We start from the raw sequence: 23,351 nt of genomic DNA on the forward strand, positions 1-23,351 counted from the left end.
CTCTAGCCAATAGTAGCAGTAATGAAACATTCATGATTTTAAAAAAATTTATATTTATTTATCCCTTTTTGTTGCCCTTGTTGTTTCATTGTTGTAGTTACTATTGATGTCATTGTTGTTGGATAGGACAGAGAGAAATGGAGAGAGAAGGGGAAGACAGAGAGGGGGAGAGAAATATAGACACCTGCAGACCTGCTTCACCGCCTGTGAAGCGACTCCCATGCAGGTGGGGAGCCAAGGGCTTAAACCGGGATCCTTATGCTGGTCCTTGTACTTCGCGCTATGTGCACTTAACCTGCTGCGCTACCACCTGACTCTCGAAACACTCATGATTTTATTCGTATATTTTTAATTAAATAGAGACACAGAGAAATTGGGAAGGAAGGAGGAGATACAAAGAGAGAGAACTCTGCAGCACTGCTTCATTACTTCTGAAGCTTTTCTACTGTCATTGGGACTGGGAGATTGAACCGGCGTTCTTTTGCATGGTAACACAAAAGACACAGAATTCAACTCAGAGACAGACCAGAGCACAGAAGCTTCCTTCAATGCCATGAGGACCAGGTTCAAACCTGGGCTGTACATATGGGAAAGTAGCGCACTACCCAAGTAAGCTTCCAAGGAGCTGAGACACCAGTGAATTCCTCTCTTTTTTTTTTATTGAAGTTTCAGGAAGAATTCTGGGGCGTTTGGGGTTTACTCACAGGGGAGAGAGTGATGGCAGAGTAACATGTGGAATGGGCTGGACTGGGCTGAGCTCTCCCCTCGCCCCCTGCTCCCCAGCACAGCTCAGCGGGGAAGGAAGCAGAACTCATATTGGCAGTAAACACTCACTGTGTTTACAAACCTGGGGGTGATGTCAATGTCCCTGGGTGGCACCAGGGGGCGCAGGGAGAAGCTCTGCAGGATGGAGGTGAAGTAGAGAAAGAGCTCCTGGCGTGCCAGTGCCTCCCCAGGGCAGACACGCTTCCCTGTGGGCACAGAGGAGGGCTGGTCACAGAGGTGCTGGCACGCAGGGCTGTGGGGAGCGGTACAGCCCCCTCCCCATGGGCAGCAGCTGAGTCCAGGGTCCCTGGGGAGACCTGCTGACTTATCCACTTGCTGCCCTGGAGTTTAAAGCCTCAGGGCTAGGTCACCTGCTGGCCGGTTTTGTTCCTCCAACCAAGAAAGCTCTTTGCCTTTTGAAGTAAATGGTGGGACCCAGTCAGGGGGTTTCCACACCTGGTTGAGCACACACATTGCCATGCAGAGGACCAGGGTTCAAGGCCCATCTCCCCAGCTGCTGGGGGGAAGCTTCACTGGCAGTGAAGCAATGCTGCAGGTGTCTCTCTCCAACCTATACCCTGCCCCCTCTCAATTCCTCTGTCCCATCAAAGAAAAAAAATTACTTGAAAACAGAAATGGTTGAACAATAAAATAAAAACCTGACATTATGTGTTCTGGAAATAAAATGCAATTAGAATTCTGTGTGCTTAAACCAAGTTGGGGTTGGCTGATGAGTTGGTTTGTTTGTCTTTGTAGTTGTTTTTCTTTCTAGTCATAGGCATAATCATGACTAAAATGCTGTGAATATCCATGGTTTTTCAGTTTTAAGGTGTGAATTCAGACTGAAAATCTAAAAAAAAAAAAAAAAAGAAAGAAAAAATAAATCCAACAGGTGTTTGGTCCTTGGCAGAAAAGTTTTTGAGGTCCCACTTAAGCACATTACTTTCTGCTTCTGAGAGTCCTAATGTTGATGTCTGTGATCCTGGGAGCTAGGGGATCACAGTGTTTTAAGCCCAGTTTGGTTATTTTCTTGTTGTTGTTGCTCCTTTCATTTATTTATTTTTTGGATAGAGACAGAGAAAGAAATCGAGGAGGGAGGGGGAAATGGAGAAGGGGAAGATAGAGAGGGAGAGAGACAGAGAGACTTTGCAGACCGGCTTCACCACTTGTGAACTTTTCCCTGTGTAGGTGGGGGTCAGGGGCTTGAACCCCGGTCCTTGTGCACACTGTGATGTGTGCGCTTAACCAGGTGTATCACCATCTGGCCCCAAGTCCAGTGTTTTAAGATCTGTGGAACCACACCCACTGCCCCAAGCCCTAAATTTCAGATACAGGCAAACAGTTGGAGCACACAGAGAGCAGGTTTCTGGGGGTGGGATATCACAGCACAGAAACCTACCACAGGAAAAGGGCATAAAGGCTTCATTCTTCTTGAACTGGCCTTGCTCATCCAGGAAGTGCTGGGGACAGAAGGCATCTGGCTGACTGAAGTAGCTGGGGTCATTGTGGACAGAGTCCAGCAGAGGATACACGATGGTGCCCTGAGGTGAAGAGAGGGCATTTAGGAGAACAAAAGGTGGGAGTGGGGAACCCAGATGGGGGAGAGAGGGAGACCTAGTGCAGTCTCAACTCCACCTTGGGCAGGAGGTAGCCTCGGAATTCAGTGTCCCGGGTGACACAACGGGGGATACCCATGCCTGTCCTTTTCCTTCTGAGTATCTCGTGGATCACAGCATCTGTGTAGGGCATCTTCAGCCTGTCATCCATACTAGGTAACCGGTGTGGCCCAATCACCTGGTCAATCTCTTCATGAACCTTGGCTGCAAGAAACACAACATAGGAAACAGAAGGGCACCAGTGATGCTTCTTGAGGCCCGTGTGGGGCCAGGACATTGTATCCTAGCACCTGTGTAGCCTCAGCCAAGCAGGTCACTGTATGAAGTGCTGCTTTCTTCTTCACACAAGACCTTGGCTGGAGAATAATCACCAGACCAAATGGGAGACACAGAGGAGGCTTCAGTGCCAAGTGGGACCACTGTCTCTATGATGAAAGCAACAAGATCGTAGAAAACTGACAAGTGAGGAGAATCTCTTGGTTCAGACAGGACATTCACATAAGTTTCTGATGGGTTGGAGGAGAGACAAGCAAAAGAAGACTAATGGAAAGACATCACTTCCAATGAAGGAACAAGATTGTTTCAGCTACACTCTATGCTTCCCGAAAGAGTGACCCCAAGACAGATGGTGTAGCCTTTCACGTTCTCTTCATATTTCACGTGGATGAAAAGCCCGACCGAGAACTAGAAGATTTACATGAAAGGAGCTGGTGGGTGGTGACTTTCCCAGTAGAGTTCTCACACTGCCTCTGGATCTCCCTCTCCCCTCTCAATTTCTCTCTGTTCTATCAAGTAAAAGAAAGGGAAGAAAGAAAAGAAAACGGTTTGGAGCAGTAGAATTGTGGTACAGACCCTGAACATCAGTAGTAATTCTTATTACAAAAAAGGGGGTGGCCAGCTGCTGGCACACCTGGCTAAGCGCACATGTTACAGTGTGCAAGGACCCATGTTCAAGACCCCATTCCCCACTTGCAGGGGGAAAGCTTCGCGAGTGGTGAAGCAGGGCTGCAGATGTCTCTCTGTTCCTCTCCTCTTAATTTCTGGCTGTCTCTATCCAATAAATAAAGATAATTAAAAAATTTTAAAAGGAGGGTAAGAGGAAGAAGTAAAATGAGGAGGAGAAATGAAAAAGGAGAAGAGGAAGGAGAAGGGGGAGTTAGAGGGCCAGGGCTAGCATGTCGACAGGATGAGGAACAGTGAGGTTAGAGTGAAGGCACACAGGTCTGGAAGCTCAAAAGGCTTAGAGTCTGGCTGCATCTTGGCTCTACCCAAGAAGAAAAGTCAGTTTGAATGTCTAAATTCTGCTCTGTAAGGTAATTGATTCTATAGTTGTCAGTGGCACTGTTTTTGTACTGTGCACAGCAGCTGCGGGAAACAAAGGCAGACACTAGACAGAAGCAGTTCAAGAGCCGCCAGACTGAAATTCTGGGTTTCCCTACCACAAGGTACTCAGTGTTGCTTTTAGGGTAGGGGTGGTAAGGAATTATACCCCTAATTTTTAAAATCTTTTAATTTATTGTGTTGTTAGAGAGAGATACAGAGGGAGAGAGAGAGGGAGGGAGAGAGAAAGAAAGAGAGAGAGAGGGAGGGAGAGAGAGAGAGAGAGAGAAAGAGAGAGAGAGAGAGGGAGGGAGGGAGAGAGAGAGAAAGAGAGAGGGAAGGAGAGAGAGAAAGAGAGAGGGGGGAGGGAGAGAAATAATATGATAGACAAGATACAAAAATACTGCTAGGTTCTGTCTTCTTGTAGTGCTGGGGATCAAACCTGGGGCCTCAGAGCCTCAGGCATGACTGTCTATTGCAGAACCATTATGCTGGAGTAGGGGTAGATAGCATAATGGTTATGCAAAGAGACTCTTCAGAGACTAGAGGCTTTGAAGTCCCAGGTTCAGTCTCCAGCACTACCATCAACCAGAGCTTATCAGTGCTATAGTAAAAATAAATAAAATAACCTTCCTTGGATGTCTGAGTAAAATAAATAAACAGAACCACTTTGCTGTCTCCCCAAACCAACCTTAATTTCTTATCATCTCTGGAAATCACTATTAAATCACTAATTAAAAAGTTATTGTAAAACAACAATAACAACAAAACGAAGTACCCATGTCAGTAAAAGGAGTCTAAGCTTTCCTGACTGTGCCGTCTCTCCTGGGGGTGGGGAGGGGGAGGGGCGGCTCACAGAATCCGCAGCTCCAGGAGATGCTCACCCATCACCTCCGGGTGCTTCAGCAGCAGCAGGAATCCAATATAGAGCCTTGAGGTAATGGTCTCAGTGGAGGCAGAGAACAGGTCGAAAAGGACTATCAGCAAAGTCTGGAGGTTGAATTCTGTGTGGGGATTACGTTGATCCTGAAAACAAGAGGAAGAGGAAGAACCATCAGCTTCTCTGTCTTCCTCTCCTAGTTTCATCCTAGTGGACACGACAAACCTTTGTGAAAACACCACTGACTGACTGAAAAAAAAAAAAAGCCAAAGGGGCTGTCAGGGGTGGAGCTTCCAGAGAAAGGTCCCCCAGCAGGTGTCTGCCTGGCAGGCTGGACAAACAGCAGGGGAGGTCAGTGAGGTGGGCCCTGGGGAGCTGTGAGGGGATTGGAGGAAGGGAAAGAGAGACAGGGGCCAGGCTGTGGTGCACCAGGTTAAGCACACGTATCACCTTCTGGAAGGACCTGGATTTGAGTCTCTCTTTCCCCAGCTGCAGAAGGGAAGCTTCACTAGCGGTGAAGCAGGTGTGCAAGTGTTTGTTTATATGTCTCTCCCCCTCTCAGTTTCTCTCTGTCCTGTCAGATGAAAGAGAAATAGAAAGGAATACAAATTTTAAAAATGTTCGCTGGAAGTGGTGGATTCAGAGCAACAGTACTGAGTCAGAGTGATAACCCTGGAGGCAATAAAAAGAAAAAGATAAAAGCAAAGAAAAGAAAGAGAGAGGCTGGGTGGTGGCGCACCTGGTTGAATGCAAGTGTTACAATGCACAAGGATCCCCAGGTTCAAGCCCTCAGTTCCCACTTGCAGGAGGAAAGCTTTGAGAATGGTGAAGCAGGGCTGCAGCTCTCTCTCTCTTTCTCCCTCTCTCTCTCTCCCTCTCTATCACTCCTTCCCCTCTTGATTTCTGACTGTCTCTATCCAATAAATAAATAAAATTTTAAAAAATCAAAGAAAGAGAGATGGTCTCCTTACAGCTGAATACTGGAGGACATAAGGACATGTACTTACAAACATCCACATGCAGAGGCCCTGTCATCAAAACTAAATTTCTTTTCTCCCTCCCTCCCTCCCTCTCTCTCTCTCTCCCTTCCTTTTATTTCCACCGAGGTTACAGCTGTGTATCGTTGCTTGCATGATAAATCCACTGCTCCCAGTGGCTATTTTGCCCTTTTCCCCCGTTATTTCTTAACTGACAGGGCAAAGAGACGGACAAGGTTTGGGAAGAGTGGGAGGGAGAGAGACAGCTGCAGCAAAGCGTCACTGCAGGTTAAGCTTGTCTGTGCCTGTGAGGACTAGGGGCTTGAACCTGGGTCCTGGTCCTTGGGAATGGCTGCGCTCAACCCGGTGCACCACTGCCTGGTGGCTCAGAGTGAAGGGTACAGAAGCACACGTGTCTGGTTTCCATGCCTCTAAGAATTGACATTTCCTTTCTTTTTCAAAACTTTTCTTCTATTTTTATTTGACAGAAAAGAGAGAAAGTGATAGGGGAGAGAGAGAAGGAGGGAGGGAGGGAGGCAGAACTTCAACCTGCTTCACCATTCATGAAGCATCCCCCCTGCAGGTGCGGAGTGAGGACTGGAACGTGGGTCCTTGTGCATAGTAACGGGAGTGCTTAACCAGGTGCACCACCACCTGCTCTCTCAGAATTCACATTCACAAACTCTTTTTTTCCCAATTTTATTTATTGATTCATGAGAATTGATAGGAGAGAGAAAGAACCAGACATCACTCTGGTACATGTGCTGCCGGGGATTGAATTCAGGACATCATGCTTGAGAGTCCAATGTCTTATCCACTGTGCCAACTCCCAGACCACCATTCACAAACTCTTTATTGCATGACTGAATGTTTCCAGCTTGTATTCCAAGACTGTGGGGTCTACATTCTCTGTGGTCATAAATTACATGCAAAGTTGTAAAATTTCTCACTTCTGGAGGCTGGTGTAATGGTGCACCAGGTTCAGCGCATATGTTAGAACCCGCGTTCAAGCCACTATTCCCTACCAGCAGAGGGGTACCTTCACAAATAGTGAAGCAGTGCTCTCCCTCTATCTCTGAAGTCTCTCCCTCTATGTCTCCCTCTATCTGTATCTCTGTCCCTCTCCCTCTCTCTTCCTACCCTCTCAAGTTCTCTCTGTCTCTATCCAGTAAATTCTTATAAAATATTTTTGGAAAGATTTCTTACCTCCATGCCACTCAAAGGATACTAGCTATCATTATGTCAACAGCTACCATTAGGGCTCTTACCATTTCTACAGGTCATCTATGAATAAAGGGATGTGTGGAATATGATGCCAACTCTTCTTCCTCCCAGTTGGTTACAGGTGATGTTAGCCCGCAGATGCTGGGGCTTGAGGAGATGAGGGGGTGGGTGCAGGAAGCACAAGTACCTGGTGCATCTTGATGAGAAAGCAGTCGATGAAGTCTCGAGGGTTCTGTGGAACCAGGGAGGCTTCGTGGGCCTTAACTGTGGTGGTAATAAAATCTGTGAGCTCCTTTTTCAAGTTGTGATCATTTCTTCTTGACAAATACTGCATGACTCCAGGGTACATGTTATACAGCTGTGGGAGGGGAGGCAAGGGGCTGTCATCAAAGATCTGAAAAGGTGTGATGGCCTTGGATGGATTCAGCTCTCTGGGCTCAGCATCTGGCCCCAGGATGAAGACCTGGGGGCATCCCTGGCTTGGTGGAGACATGGGACACTTTCTCCTTTCCTGCCAGCACTGAGTGGAGAATGAAGTGGGAGGTGAGGAGGCAGCTTCAGCCTGCAGGGTGACACTGGGACTCGGTGTGGTGGACTGAGACAGAGCCAAGGACTCTAACAGGGGAGGGGCAGGAGGCGGGGAGGGCATTGGGGACCCCGTGCATGCAGATGGAAAGAGACTGGAGTCAGTGATGGGGGTGGCGAGCAGACACCTATCACAGAGAGATGAGGAATTCACCTGTAATGGCACCAACTGTCTTGGAGATCATTATTACTCCAAATACAAGGGGTAGGGTGAGAGTTTGGTGAGTGTGCATAGAGGGTGGGCACAGAGGAGGTGGGTGGACACCTGTGCCAATGGTGAGTTAATAGCAGATACGTTCCAGTGGATCATCTGCAGCAGCTTCCGGAACTGCCCGTCCTCGTAGTCAAAGCGGCTTCCAAAGACTATGGAACTGATGACATTGCAGACAGCGCAGCTCAGGAAGAAAGTGAGGTTGATGGGTGCACCTGGGGGTGGACACAGCCTTCACTGGAGGTACAGTTCAGGGTGTAGAGACAGGGCCTTCTGTCAGGGATCGAAGTTCTGCTTCCACTGCTGAGTAATGGATGGCAAGGACTCTCTGTCTACCCTGCACAGGGGGTAACCAGCCACTTCATGGATTTTAGGGCTCAGTATCATAGTTCCTGACAGGTGTTACCATGGCCCCTATCACAAAGGAAGCATCGAGAAAAGCCAAGGGCCTCTGCATTGATTGAGTCAAGAGTGGGTAGTTTGTATTTGTGATAGACAGACTTAAATTTGGAATGAACATGCCAGACAAATTTTTTAATCACTATTGTCAACACCATACCTTCTCACAGGAAATTGTGAGCTGTTCTTGGGACTCAGTAGTTAATGTTCCTGTACAAGTGGTCTTCTGGACCACTTTTCTTGTGAACACTGACAGTTAAACCCACTGAGAAACCTACAGGAGCTCTTCACCAATTCTCTTGCTCCCCAGACCAGCCCTTTCTCTCACCAACACCTGTCTGCTCATAAATGAGACCTTCACAGTCACCCAGTCAGCTCACAGCCCTATTCCCTGAGCCCCATACCCTTGGTCTTGTGGAATTCCTTGAGCAGGAAGCCAGCCTCCTCCAGGATTCGTTCCTCAATCCTCCGTTTTCCCATCCCAAAGTCCCGGAGAGCAGTCAGGGTGAAGCGTCGGAGAATCTTCCACTGTTCTCCATTAGCAAAGACTAGACCTGTGGGAACCTCAAGGTCAGACTTCTGCCGCCCTTGCCTCCTGTGCCCCATCTGTGCTAGACAAGGATGGAGACCAGTGATGAAAATTTAGAAGTTCAGTGGGCCAGGTGGTGGTGTACCTGGTTGAGTGCACATGTTGGTGCACAAGGACCCAGGTTCTAGCCCCTGGTCCCCACCTGCAGGGTGACAGCTTCACAAATGGTGAAACAGGGTTGCAGGCGTCTCTCTGTCTCTCTCTCCCTCTCTATCTCCCCCTTCACTCTCAATTTCTGGCTGTCTCTACCCAATAAACAAATAAAGATTTTTTTAAAAGGCCGGCATGGCAAAAAAAAAAAATCTAAAAAAAAAATTAGAAGTTCAAGAGCAGCAGTTCTACAGCCCAGCTTCCCATGGGAGACTCGGGTAAGCCCTGCACACACTGGAGATGAAGTGGGAGAATTGGGGGTCAGGCAATGAATGCTGAATGTCATGGAGGCGTTCTTCTCAAAAAACCAGGTAGAAACCGCATAAAGTAAGTTTGGGTGCATAAAGAGGTGTGCAAAGAGACAAAATGCTTTTATGATGTAGAAGGAGCTTAAGAGTCCAAATGTCTCTTACTCTCTTGAGAAACCAGTGCGCATCTAAGAACCACACAAATATCAAAAGTAGGAAAGGTCAGAAGGAATGACAGAAACAGGCTGGTATGGACCAACCTTCCAATGTCCAGATCTTCCAGTCTGCACTCCATAAAGGATTTTGGCTCATACTCCCAGAGGGGGAAACGTTAGGAGAAGAAAACCAGAGGGCTCTGAACACCAATTCCATTAGGACACAGAAAAAGAAAGAGAAAAAAATAAAGGAAAGACAGTCAGAAGTAATAAGTGTGTCTAGAAAGGAAGAGACGGCAGGACCATAGAAACAATAGGCAAGTACATATAAATACAGGTAGTTACAGAAATAATAGAAACTGTGATCTTGGGAGAACCACTGCAGTTTCCAGTGGAGAAAATGGGAGCAGACAACTCTGGTGGTGAGAGTGGCACAGAGTTATACCCCTGTTACCTTGTAATTTTGTAAATCAATATTGAATCACTAATAAAACATTTTTAGAATAAAACAAAGTAAGGAAGTTACAGACTCTGCATATGTGCATATTCTTTTTATCTTTATTATGTGTGATTAATAGCAGGTTACTAGATTGTAGGAGTACAGTGTACAGCTCTACTTCGCACCCACCCCAAGAGTTCTGTACCCGCCTTCGGTGTGGCGATTCACGTTTTCTGTTTGTTCCTGCCGCCAGGGTTATCACTGGGCTTGGTGCCAGCACTGTGAATCCATACCTCCTGGAGTCCAGTTTCTCCTTATTTTTAATTCAATAGGACAGAGAGAAATTGAGAGGGGAGGAGGATACAGAGAGAGAGAGAGAGAGAGAGAGAGCAGCAGATTGGCTTCACCGCTTGTGAAGCATCCCTCCTGCAGGTGGATGGAGAGCAGGGGGTCAAACGCGCGTCCCTGCACATGTCCTTTTCCACAGGACTATGGTACTTAACTGGGTGTGCCACTGCCCAGCCCCCAGTGTGGATATTCTTGAAGAAAAAGGTGAATATCAGTGAAGGGGCTGTGGAATGATGAGTGGCAGTCAGGACCTAGTACTCTGTCTATGACTAGCTGGGTGGACCATTCCATGCACTTATTGATAAATGAAGAAATTGACAGATCTCGGATGGTTCCGTGAGTGGATGGGAGGATGGGCAGAGGGACCTGAGGTGACTTGGAATTCAATGTTCCAGCAGGCAGAGACAGATGAGTGGAGAGTAATAAGGTCAAGTAAAGGTGCTGTGCTTTTGAATGAAGGTTTGCAGATTGGCTGAGAGGGAGTAACTAGCCAGAGAAGCCTGCATTTCCTTCATGGAGCTGAGAGGAGTAACACAGCAGAAGTTGGATGTGGGAAGTGGTTTGGGCTTATTCCTATGCCCTCCCAGGGTTCACCTTGTCATCCTCTAATCTTTCTCACCTGAGGTCTCCTTCTTTGGAATCTTGTTGTGAGGCTAAATCATCCATCCTTTGAGAAGTCAGTGTAATCACACAAGCTGTGTGCTTCCCACAGAGTGTGGGACTCAAGGAAGCATGTTCTAGAGAGATCACGTTGTTCAGGGTGATATGTTCATAGACAGAAAGCATGATGTAAGTGTACATAACTCTGTCATTTTTTTAAAGATTTTTTAATTTATTAATAAAATTTTATAAATTTTATTTATTTTATTTATTTATTCCCTTTTGTTGCCCTTGTTGTTTTTTATTACTGTAGTTATTATTGTTGTTGTCATTGTTGGATAGGACAGAGAGAAATGGAGAGAGGAGGGGAAGACAGAGAGGAGGAGAGAAAGATAGACACCTGCAGACCTGCTTCACCGCCTGTGAAGCGACTCCCCTGCAGGTGGGGAGCCGGGGTTCAAACCGGGATCCTTATGCCGGTCCTTGTGCTTTGCGCCACCTGCGCTTAACCCGCTGCGCTACAGCCCAACTCCCAACTCTGTCATTTTTACTTACCTTTCTCACGGTTCTTAGGAACTGAGCCCATTCGTCCACGACCACTGAAGTTATCTGCTTGGCCCACCAGAGCCTCCTTCACAGCATCATGTCCGCACAAAACCACGACTGGTAGGGACCCAAAGTACACCGTGAAGACTGGGCCATATGTCTCCCTGAGCTGAAAGAGAAGGAAGATACAGCATGTTGGGGCCTGCTGGCGCTCCCCATAGAGATCAATCCTGAGCTGTAGGGGAGTGTGTCACATGGGCACAGGACAGGGGCAAAGTGTTCCTTCTGGTGATGGACAGACAACTGCCAAAGAGGGCAGAGGAGCCAGGACACTGGGGAATTTCAGTGAGTTCACACCCCACCACACCCCCCCAAGCTGATCACAACTCGTAGTCATGGACTAAGTACAGTCCATGGCCCACTCTTCTTTCTCTGAGAGGATACACATGTGAAGTAGACTGCATGTACCAGGATGAACTAAGACAACCTGAAATTCTGAGGCTATGCTTTAGAAATACAAGGGAATATGACTCTGGAGTACTGCGATTGAGAGAGTGGGAATCTGCCCTACTGTGTCTTTGCTCTGAGCCCTGTCTGAGAGGAACAACAGGCTCACCTGCAGGCAAGAATCAAGCATGGCCGTGATCCTGAGTTGCAGCAAGTTCCCCAGGAAGGGCAGAGGCAGGGGGCCTGGGGGCAGCTTGGCTCCCTTGCTTCTCCATTTCCAGGTGATGAGGATGAGCAGGCAAGACAGGGTGAGCGCCAGAATGGTGGTGGCGGCCCAGCTCAGCGCCATCAGTTCAGGGAGAGGGCTTGTGTCCTGCACTTCAGATCCTGCCTAAATAGGTCTCTGGAGACCAAACAGAACATCTGGGGACTCACACTTTCTGGCAATGGAGGCCACTGTGGAAGTGATTTCTCTCTCTCTCTCTCTCTCCCTTTAGGTTTTAGTTATGTAAGCACAATGCCCCATTGACAGTGGTTTGCATTCTTCCAAGAATATCCAGGGAGCCATTTCCTTTCTCCTTATTTCCAATTTTTCATTCCCACTTCCTTAGCTCAGCTCTAGCTCTGAATATACCTTTTATTTTTCCCAGTCAAAGAGAAACGAACTTTCTGCAGAAGCTGACCAGGTTTCAGATATTAGTTCCTTCTTTCCTCATTGAATGAGACACTGAACTCATCTTTGAATCTCCATTTTCTTATTTGTCAAACAGGGTCACCATATTTAATAAAGTCCTGCTAAGGATCAGGGATGCCATCTATAACTTTGTCAGACACAACCATCCTGCTTCTTTTAAACCTTGAAAGTGAGGCAAAGGTTCAGAGAGCTAGAGGATAATATGAGAATGATGCCACAACAGGTTCTCAAAACACCAGACTTGAGTCTTTGTTACTTAATTGTGAAAATCCTGTGTGGAGACAAAGAGTAAAGAAGTGGACAGTCCTGGGTCCTGCTGCCCATGCTAGCTCACTTGTGGTTGGATACAAGACACAATAAAACCTCGTCAAGGGATATAGTGACCTTGTGTCAGTTTTATTCCTTGAGAGTCCAAGTGCCCAACACTTAGAGGAGTTGAATGTACACAAAAGAAAATAAAGGATCTAGGCTGAGATAGGAGTGTTTTTGCAGATATTTATCACATGGACATGAGGAATTGCACCTGCATATCAATCCCTGCAAATCATTAACCTTCACAAAAATTACGAAATGGAAAGAGCATTGATCAAATCACTAATTAAATATGTGAAAGAGGAGGGAAAAGAAAAGGGCAAAGATCTACTGGTAAAAATGATCCAACTTTTCACTTTATGATTCAAGAGAATAAACAGCAAAGTCAGTACAAAGAATTAGAAAATTAGAGCAGAGGTTGATACAGTCCTGGAGGGGAATTCAATAGAGAGCATTAATGAAGCCAAAAACTCTCTTTTTGAACAGCAAAATTAATAAGCTTCCAAACAGGTTAATCAAGAAAAAGAATGACTAATAAGAAATATGTCTAGGACAACAAGGAAGATCTTAAATCCATTTCCCATCCACACAATAAATCTGCAGATACACTGGAGAACAACTTCCTCAGAAAAATAATCCTTACAAAATATATGAAGGAATTATGAATATTAGTCAAGTGAGTCAAATACATAACTAAACACACTGGAAGCACTTAAACCCAGTTTCACTATAAACCCCCCTGTTCTAGGGACCCACTAGCAGAAAAGAACCCAAAACCCAGACCTACCCTTAAGAAACAAAGGATCTGAACCCCACTTTGGGTATTCTACCTTTTAACACTTCAACCCCAAAGACAAAGCCACCCACCTTAGATTTTAGAGTTAGAATCCAATGGAGTTCAAGTTCCCAAGACCACAAAGCTCTAGCAAACTAGTTCTTGCTCTAAGACCCCCACACAAGAACTCACCTGTTGGGTGAAGCAAAGAAGCAACTATTTGCAAATTGCTCAGTCTATATATGAAAGAGGCCTATTGGCCAATGTGCCACACGGTCTAAAGGGCGGGGATCTACAGTCCTAATGGAGAAGTTTCTAGATACAGATGAGAAATTCTCTTAACTTTTCTGGTTTTTTTTTTTTTTCTAACTCTGGGTTATTTTTTTTCTGGGTTATTTTTTTAAAGTGGTAGTTCCAATGTGTTGGACTGGGAAACCCAAAGTACGTGATGTGGGATGTTGCCAACTCCGCCAGAGCCAGGAGCTCACCGTGCGTGTTCCAGTTCGGGAGAACAGGACCCACTGCTGCTGCATGCACACTTCAGCCAGGAGAAAGTCACCATTGCAGGTTTGGAGCCTGGCTGGCAGTATGTGGCCTGCGTGTGCCCACAAGGAGTCCCCCCAGCAGGACCAGTGTGTCACCTTCTCTAACGACAGCAGCGGAGCGGCTACTTGCTCCTCATGGGGGGTGGCAGTCTGTGTCCCCCCTTCTGCCATTGATTTTTCTCCTGCTGTACAAAGTCTTCAGTTTGCAGCGTAAGTCAGATTCCTTCTGGGATGATGATTTGGCCATAGAGTCCTACACCCAGTTTGAAACCCTAATCTCCAGATCTCAGAGTCTAGGGGAACTCTGAGAGAGTGGAAACAAGTTCACACCCAGCATCAATGCAGGGGGGTGGGGAACCCCAGCCAGGGATCCCAGAGCCTGTGTGTTTGGGGGGGGAGGGCAGGAGCTGGCTTCTCTCACACCAGCCTTTCTCACATGGAGCTCAGTATCTCACATCAAACCAACCTGTAAAACAACACCTACCTCGAACACTCCCAGTGCCATTAAATCAAAGTCACATCTCTACTTATTCTGCTGGCCAGTGAGGAGAGAGATTCAGAAAAGGAACGTGAGTTATGGACCCCTGGAAGTCCCATCACCTGACACTGTGTGAACACCTTCCCGGCACCTGCTGAGACCCTTCCCTCTCCCCTTCCGCCTGGAGCAGGGCCTTGGTAAGCACCGGCCTGCATTGTCAGGCTGCACCCGACTTCGCTGCGCAGTTTAGTTGTTGTTGTCTTTACAATTTCTGGCTGCCATTTTCAGCTCAAAAAGAGACAGAGGGAGAGAGGGAGACAGAGAACGGCACAGAAGCTCTCCCTCCCATGTCTTGTGTTGGGCAAAGCAGCCCCCTCCCAGGTGAGCTAACTTGGGGCCCAGAACTCACTACACCTTTGACAGAAACCCCAGCCAAGCCCACAAAGAGTTCTGACAAGTAACTGCAGCATGTCGAAGCCCTGAGTGAGTGGAAATGAGTTGTGATGTGATAGGAAACTATGACATGCAGAAATACAGCAAGGCATAAATTTAGGGTAACAAAATCAGGAAATAGATAAAAGAAAACTTTAACGAGTTGCCCCTTATCAATAATACTTTCCTCTCAAGTTGGGTGGTAACAACTCAAAACTAACAACACTCAGCCATTCCCTTTTGTAGCTCCTTCACTTAATTTTCTGGATACAGAGAGCAGAGGCTGGGGAAGGCAGCATAGTCGTTCTTCAAAAGACTCTTCTACCTGAGGCTCTGAGTTCCCCGGTTCAGTCCCCAACATCACCATCAGCCAGAGCTGAGCAGGGCTCTGGTCTCTCTCTTACTCTCATTCTCCCTGTATCTCACTCATTAAAGTAAATAGACAAAATGTTTTCTAAAAAATAATAAAAACTAAGACAACCACATGGATTTCTGTATAAGTTACTTCTTACATCACATCACAATGTGTGTGGTAGCCCAGGGGGTGGCATAGGAAATAAAGTGATGACATCCAAACATATGATCTTAGAGAGAAAGAGGGACAGAGCAGAGCGTTATGGGCTCTTTGCTAGGTAGATAGGTCACCCTGAGGCTGGGATGCAGGAAGCTGTGTCCATGCACACAGACCTGCCTCATCTCTCCTCACTCTGCATGTGGGAAATGGGCCTCCAACCCTGGTCTTTGCGTAGAAAATTCTGTGAACTCCAGTGTGTTCCTCGCCACCCAGCAGCCCAGAACAGGTGCTCAAATAGCTTTTTTCCTGGAAGGGGGCTGGAGCAGTGCAGAAAACAGAAGGGGACTGGCAATGACACAGAGATGGGGGGAGCAAAGGCAGAGCTCCAGGACCCGTCTGTCTCTGTGGACATCCCATCAGGCCAGTGAACCTGGCACCTCAGCCATGCAATGCAAGCCTAGTGCTCTGCCCAGTGAAGCCTCTCTCCTGCCTCTCTCTAGATCCTGGGAAGGAACCTTCCAAGAACAGATGCTAAGAACAGACTGTAAACACCCTGCCCAAATGAACAACTAGTCCAGATCAAGGGGCAGTATGGACACGGAGCAGAATGCACCTTATGGGAGACTAGCCACAGCCAAAGAGCTCCCGTATTTCTATGAATATTCTCTTCATATTCTTTTCCTTACATAGATCCAGTGATAAAAGCACACAGAGAAACACTGCTCAGCTCAAGCTAACAGTGGTGCTGTAGATTAAAACTGGGTTCTTCAAGCCACAAGCATGAAAGTCTTTGGCAGAACTCCTAAGACAGGTCCTAAGCCAAAGATCTTCCTATTTTAAATATTTTTTATTTTATTGTATTATTATATTTAGTTATGGAGAGAGAAAGGGAGAGAGAGAGATACAGAGAGAATGATTCTAGCCACTAAGTTGTCTCACAGTCCAGGTCTTCTTTTTAAAATAATTTTATTTTATTTTTACTTTACTTTGTATTTTGAGTAATGTGAAATAGGTTTAAAGAGAAAAAGATGATAAGTATTAGGCAGTCACTTCCATTCACAGCTGAAACTTTACCTTGAAGATGGTGTGCTGTGTGTCTCTACAAGCTTGCAGACATGTGTCATCAAAGCCTTGATCCTCCTTCAAGTAACATCACATTTCAGAACAGCAGGCACCACTGTAATGACCCAGTCACTGCTCTTTTCACATTTTTACCTGTGGAAACCTCCCCCACATTATCTGATGGATTACTCTAAGCCATGAATCAGTGATGGGGGAGTGGTAGGGGGGAGTCACTGAGATTTCTTTCTGGGTAAAGCACATAGAAGGTCCACATCTTTTAAAGAGCCTCTGTATTCCATTGATTTGGCCACGTCAGCAGAAACACCCTAGAGGGGGCAGGCAGAGTGCATATGTTAACCATGTGCAAGGACTTGCAGTGCTGCAGGTGTCTCTCTATCTCCCCTTTCCTTCTCAACTTCTCTCTGTCCCTATTAAAAAATAAAATGCCTACCAAAAGTGGATTTGTCTTGCATTCACCAAAGTCAGGCAATAAACCTGGTGGCAAAATAAATAATAATAATAATAGGAGCTTGGGCAGTGGCATGCACATATTATCTTGTGCAAGGACCCAGCTTCAAGTGCCTGCTCCCCACCTATAAGGGGAATGCTTCACAAGTGGTGAAGCAGGTCTGCAGGTCAATCTCTCTCTCTCTCTGTCTCTCTCTGTCTCTGTTTCTCTCTCTTTTGTCCCCAGGGATATTGCTGGGGATCAATGCTAGCACTATGAATCCACCACTCCTGTAGGCCTTTTTATTCCTTTTTTTTCTTTTATTCGATAGGACAGATAGAAATCGAAAGGGAAGACAGAGGGAAAGATCTCTTCAGACCCACTTCATCATTTGTGAAGCATCCCTGCTGCATGTGAGGAATGGGAGCTTGCACCCGGGTCTTTGCACAGGGCCTTGCTCATAGTACTATGTGCACTTAACCAGGTGCACAAATACCTCACCCCGCCTTCTAAATAAACTCCCCATTTCTCAATTTTTCTCTGCCCTCTCAAATTAAGAAAATAGAAAGGAAAAAGTGGCTACCAGGAGTGGTGGAATCCTAGTGCAGGCACCGAGCCCTAGTGATAACCCTGGTGGCAAAAATAAAAATAAAATAAGAGGCATGCTAGAACTTGTTGGAGCTATAAGGAACACATAGCCCTCTGCTGTGACATGACGACAGGAAGGTGACCAGAGTAGATCAATTCACTGACCACATGAGCCACAGTTCCATGAGGATGAATGGCCCAGCTCAGGACAGGGACAGTCCAAGGCCACCAGGGCTGTGAGGGAAGCAGAGCAAGCAGCACTAACAAAAGACTGAGAGGTCTGGTGGCAGGAGGCAGGTGTACAGGTTGGAATCCTTTTATTCTTATTTCCAGAAAGTGATTTGTTTCCTTAGAGTCAATCTTCTCAGAAATTAGGACCAACCAGTTGTCTTCATTGTTACTGACGTAGAAGCGAAAAGACAGAGAACACATTATCTTCAGGGATGATTTATTTTTTAGCTTAAAAAAAACTTTATGATAAGTCACATAATAAATTCACCCCTGCAGAAATTGGTAGTTATTGTTCTTTTTACTTTTTTTTTTACATATTCATAGGTAAATGTGACCATCACCATAGTCAGTTTTGCATTTTCATCACTTCAAAAGAAACCACCAGTCTGGAGAGACAGCATAATGGCTATGCAATAGACTTTCATGCCTGAGGCTCCAAGATCCCAGGTTCAATAACCAATACCACCATCTCCCCTGCCCCGTGTGAGTGTGTGTGTGTGTGTGTGTGTGTGTTTAAAAAAATCAAACAGTGGGAGTTCGGACCTACAGGGATATAGCGGTTACATAGGCTCCTATGCTGAATATGGGTCCCAGAGCAAATCAATGGGGTTTCCAGTCAATAATATTTATACACTTTTCCCATATGTGGGAGCTAGTCTCTTCCCTGATCCAGCTTTCTAGACATTTTTCAGCCATGACATCATCCCCCCAGACAATAACTTGGGTCCACCTGCATATCAGATATCAATCTCAGGCAAAAACTAACAAAGTCATGGGCCCTTTGAATATACCTAAAATAGACCTACTAGCTATTTCCAAAACAGAGACCCCAAATTAGGTTCATGATTAGTCAACAATTTATATGGCTTTAATGCTGACTCTTTTTCAGCCACCAGGTTCCAGATGCTACCATGATGCAAACTGGACTTGCCTGGGCAGAGAACCCCACCAATGTGTCCTGGAGCTCCACTTCCCCAGAGCCCTGCCCCAGTAGGGAAAGACAGAGACAGGTTGGGAGTATGGATCGACCTGTCAATGCCCACGTTCAGCAGGGAAGCAATTACAGAAGCCAGACCTTAATCCCAGAGGATTAAAGAATAGGAAAGCTATCAGGGGAGGGGATGGGATACGGAGTTCTGGTGGTGGGAATTGTACCCCTTATCCTATGGTCTTGTCAGTGTTTCCATTTGATTAATTAATTAACAATTAATAATTAAAATCAAGCAGGGGCCAGGCAGTGACACACCTGGCTAAGCTCACATATTACCAAGGGCAAGAACCCATCTGGGTCCCAGAAACCATGATGATCTCCATGTCCTCAGAATCTGATCTTCCAACCTGCTGAGCCAGGCAACAGACCTGCCCACCCAAGGACTCCACATGTGAACACTACACATGGCCTACACATAATCTCTGCGGAGACTGACAGGTGAAGGAATTTCCTATCTAAATCAGTCTGTAAAGACTACAAGGGGGTAGGTGGTGGTGCACCTGGTTGAGTGCACACATCACACTGCTCAAGGACCCAGGTTCAAGCCCCTAGTCCTCACCTACATGGGGAAAGCGTCATGCGTGGTGAAACAGGACTGTAGGTGTTTCTCTGTCTCTCTCCTTCTTTGGGTACTCTCTTTCCAATGTGCAAACACTAATACAAAACACAAATATCATTAAAAAAAATCAAGAAAATCTGACACCACCGAAATAAACTAATAAAGCTAAAATGACTATCCCTAAAGAAATGGAGATTTATCACAGATGATTCAAATAATAGAGAAATTCACAGACAATCCTCTTTAAGAGACTTATTACTGGGGGTTGGGTGGTAGCAACCAGAAGGACAGACATAACTACAGTTAGGGCAGAAATCAATAATATTGAAAATAAGAAAATCATACAAAAGATGAATGAAAGTAAATGTTGGTTCTTCAAAAGAGTGAACAAAATCGACAAACCTTTAGCCAGACTCACAAAACAAAAAGGGAAAAGACCCAAATAAATCAGATCATAAATGAAAGAGGAAATATCACAACAGACACTGCAGAAATTCAACATATCATGCGAGGCTTCTATGAACAAATATATGCCACCAAACTAGAGAACCTGGAAGAAATGGACGAGTTCCTAGATACCTACAAACTTCCAAAATTAAATAAAGAGGAACAAGATAATTTGAACAGGCCCATCATAGCAAAAGAAATTGAAACAATACCCAAGAATAAAAGTCCTGGACCAGATGGTTTTACAAATGAATTCTACAAAACCTTCAAAGAAGAACTAATACCTCTACTTTTAAAAGTCTTCCGGAAGATTGAAGACACTGGAATACTCCCTGTCAGCTTCTATGATGCCAAAAGCAGACAGGGACACAATCAAAAAAGAAACTTACAGACCAATATCTCTGATGAACATAGATGCTAAAATATTGAACAAAATTCTAGCCAACTGGATACAGCAGTATATTAAAAAGATTGTTCATCATGATCAAGTGGGCATGCAAGGTTGATTTAATGTATGTAAATCAATCAATGTGATCCACCACATCAACAAAAGCAAGACCAGAAACCACATGGTCATATCAAGAGATGCAGAGAAAGACTTTGACAAAATACAACATCGCTTTGTGATCAAAACACTACAAAAAATGGGAATAGATGGAAAATTCCTGAAGATAGTGGAGTCTATATATAGCAAACCTACAGCCAACATCATACTTAATGGTGAAAAACTGGAAGCATTTCCCCTCAGATCAGGTACTAGACAGGGCTGCCCACTGTCACCATTATTATTCAACATAGTGTTGGAAGTTCTTGCCATAGCAATCAGGCAGGAGCAAGGAATTAAGGGCATACAGACTGAAAGAGAAGTAGTCAAACTCTGCCTATTTGCAGATGACATGGTAGTATACATAGAGATACCTAAGGAATCCAGTAAGAAGCTTTTGGAAATCATCAGGCAATACAGTAAGGTGTCAGGCTATAAAATTAACATTCAAAAGTCAGTGACATTCTCTATGCAAACACTAAGTTAGAAGAAGTTGAAATCCAGAAATCAATCCCTTTTACTATAGCAACAAAAACAATAAAACGTCTAGGAGTAAACCTAACCAAAGAAGTGAAAGACTTGTATACTGAAAATTATGAGTAACTACTCAAGGATATTGAAAAATACACAAAGAAGTGGAGAGATATTCCATGTTAATGGGTTGGAAGAGTTAACATCATCAAAATGAATATACTACCCAGAGCCATCTACAAATTTAATGCTATCCCCATCAAGATCCCAAGAACATTTTTTTAGGAGAATAGAAAAAATGCTACAAACGTTTATCTGGGACCAAAAAAGACCTAGAATTGCCAAAACAATCTTGAAAAGAAAGAACAGAACTGGAGGCATCACAAACCCAGATCTCAAATTGTATTATAGGGCCATTGTCATCAAAACTGCTTGGTACTGGAACATGAATAGACCAATGGTATAGAACTGAGAGCCCAGAAGTAAGCCCCCACATCTATGGACATCTAATCTTTGACAAAGTTGCCAAGACTATTTAATGGGGAAAGCAAAGTCTCTTCAACAAATGGTGTTGGAAAAAATGGGTTGAAACATGCAGAAGAATGACACTGAACCACTATACTTTACCAAACACAAAAGTAAATTCCAAGTAGATCAAGGACTGGGATGTTAGACCAGAAACTATCAGATACTTAGAGGAAAATATTGGCATAATATCTTTTACGCATAATTTTTTTATTTAAGAAAGGAGACATTAACAAAACCATAGAATAAGAGGGGTACAGTTCTGCACAATTCCCATAACCCGATCTCCATATCCCATCCCCTCCCCTGATAGCCTTCCCATTCTCTATCTCTCTCTGGGAGTATGGATCCAGGGTCATTGTGGGTTGCAGAGGGTGGAAGGTCTGGCTTCTGTAATTGCTTCCCCGCTGAACATGGGTGTTGACTGGTTGATCCATACTCCCAGTCTGCCTCTCTCTTTCCCTAGTAGGGTGGGGCTCTGAGGAAGTGGAGCTCCAGTCCACATAAATTTTAAAGACATCTTCAATGAAACAAATCCAATTACAAAGAAGACTATGGCAAGCATAAACCTATGGGACTACATCACATTAAAAAGCGTCTGCACAGCAAAAGAAACTACCCAAACCAAGAGACCCCTCACAGAATGGGAGAAGATCTTTACATACTATACATCAGACAAGAATTTAATAACCAAAATATATAAAGAGCTTGCCAAACTCAACAAGAAAACAAATAATCCCATACAAAAATGACAGAGGACATGGACAGAATATTCACCACAGAAGAGATCCAAAAGGTTGAGAAACACATGAAAAAATGCTCCAAGTCTTTGATTGTCAGAGAAATGCAAATAAAGACAATAATGAGATACCACTTCACTCCTGTAAGAATTTCATACATTAGAAAAGGTAACAGCAGCAAATGCTGGAGAGGTTGTGGGGTCAAATGAACCCTCCTGCACTGCTGGTGGGAATGTCAATTGGTTCAACCTCTGTGGAGAACAGTCTGGAGAACTCTCAGAAGGCTAGAAATGGACCTGCCCTATGACCCTGCAATTCCTCTCCTGGGGATATAGCCTAAGGAACCCAACACATCCATCCAAAAAGATCTATGTACGCATATGTTCTTAGCAGCACAATTTGTAAAAGCCAAAACCTGGAAGCAACCCAGGTGTCCAACAACAGATGAGTGGCTGAGCAAGCTGTGGTATATATAAACAATGGAATACTACTCAATTATAGAAAAATGGTGACCTCACCGTTTTCAGCCGATCTTGGATAGACCTTGAAAAATTCGTGATACGTGAAATAAGTCAGAAACAGAAGGATGAAATGGGATGCTCTCCTCTCAGGCAGAAGTTGAAAAACAAGATCCGAAGAGAAAACACAAGTAGAATTGGCATGTTGCACCAAAGTAAAAGACTCTGGGTGGGGAGTGGGAGAATACAGGTCTAAGAAGGATGACAGAGGACCTAGTGGGGGTTGTATTGTTATATGGAGAACTGAGAAATGTTATGCATGTACAAACTATTGTATTTACTGTTGAATGTAAAACATTAATTCCCCAATAAAGAAATTTTTTAAATGGCCAAATTTCTATACAAACATGTAGCTGAGAGACTTGGGATAAAAGTCCATTGGTAATTTTCAAAAATGTCAATAGTGAAGGAACTATGCTGGAGCCTGACCCCTATCCTCACAGAAAGAACTTATTTCACTGAAACAGACTGAAGGGAACATGCTGATCTCTTACCTGTACAGGAAAAACTTATCTTGTTCCTGCCTCCTTTGGAAATATTCACAGGACTTTCTCTGAGGCTGACTTCCCAGAAAACCTGAATACGTCAATGAATTTAAGTCTTCCCACGCCACAGGAAATAGCCCTGATCCAAGACCCATTACCTGGTCCCAGGGAAGGCTCCTAAGCTCCCTCTGGCTGGGCTTTCTCACTTCCCTGGCTTCTCAAACTCTCCTGGCAGGGGCTGTCACTCTCTGCCCTACTACATTACAACTTTCCTTTGTTAACACACCCAACTCTGTTTGTCTCTTTTGTGTCTTTTGTAACAAATAGCGTCACATAAAGCCATTTTCCCCTCCACTAGTCCCAGTCTAAAACTTGACACTATGACTATAGAAGCCAGTCTACAATTATCTTTTTTAAATATTTATTTATTTATTCCCTTTTGTTATGTTTGTTTTATTGTTGTAGTTATTTATTGTTGTTATTGCTCTCACCA

General features: G+C 45.0%; 1 protein-coding gene across 2 annotated transcripts; it reads right to left on the minus strand.

Annotated features, from left to right (window-relative positions):
- Window positions 1-656: 656 nt before the first annotated feature.
- Window positions 657-13,558, minus strand: LOC107523358 (cytochrome P450 2G1-like). 2 transcript variants are annotated; one of them, XM_060185993.1, is made up of 10 exons: window positions 13,373-13,466; window positions 11,669-11,902; window positions 11,062-11,221; window positions 8,382-8,531; window positions 7,633-7,793; window positions 6,970-7,140; window positions 4,586-4,727; window positions 2,401-2,585; window positions 2,165-2,306; window positions 657-971 (listed from the first exon to the last, which is right to left on the minus strand). In XM_060185993.1, the coding sequence occupies exons 2-10, from the start codon at window positions 11,846-11,848 to the stop codon at window positions 790-792; spliced, it is 1,473 nt and encodes a 490-aa protein (XP_060041976.1). In that variant the 5' UTR covers window positions 11,849-11,902; window positions 13,373-13,466; the 3' UTR covers window positions 657-789. The 2 variants fall into 2 exon arrangements, with proteins under 2 accessions (XP_060041976.1, XP_060041975.1); XM_060185992.1 differs by lacking the exons at window positions 657-971; window positions 13,373-13,466 and adding an exon at window positions 13,473-13,558 and having other exon boundaries at window positions 1,789-2,306.
- Between the last annotated feature and the right edge of the window lie 9,793 nt (window positions 13,559-23,351).

The sequence above is a fragment of the Erinaceus europaeus genome, chromosome 2 (assembly GCF_950295315.1).
Source record: "Erinaceus europaeus chromosome 2, mEriEur2.1, whole genome shotgun sequence".
In the NCBI taxonomy this organism is placed as follows: Eukaryota; Metazoa; Chordata; class Mammalia; order Eulipotyphla; family Erinaceidae; genus Erinaceus; species Erinaceus europaeus.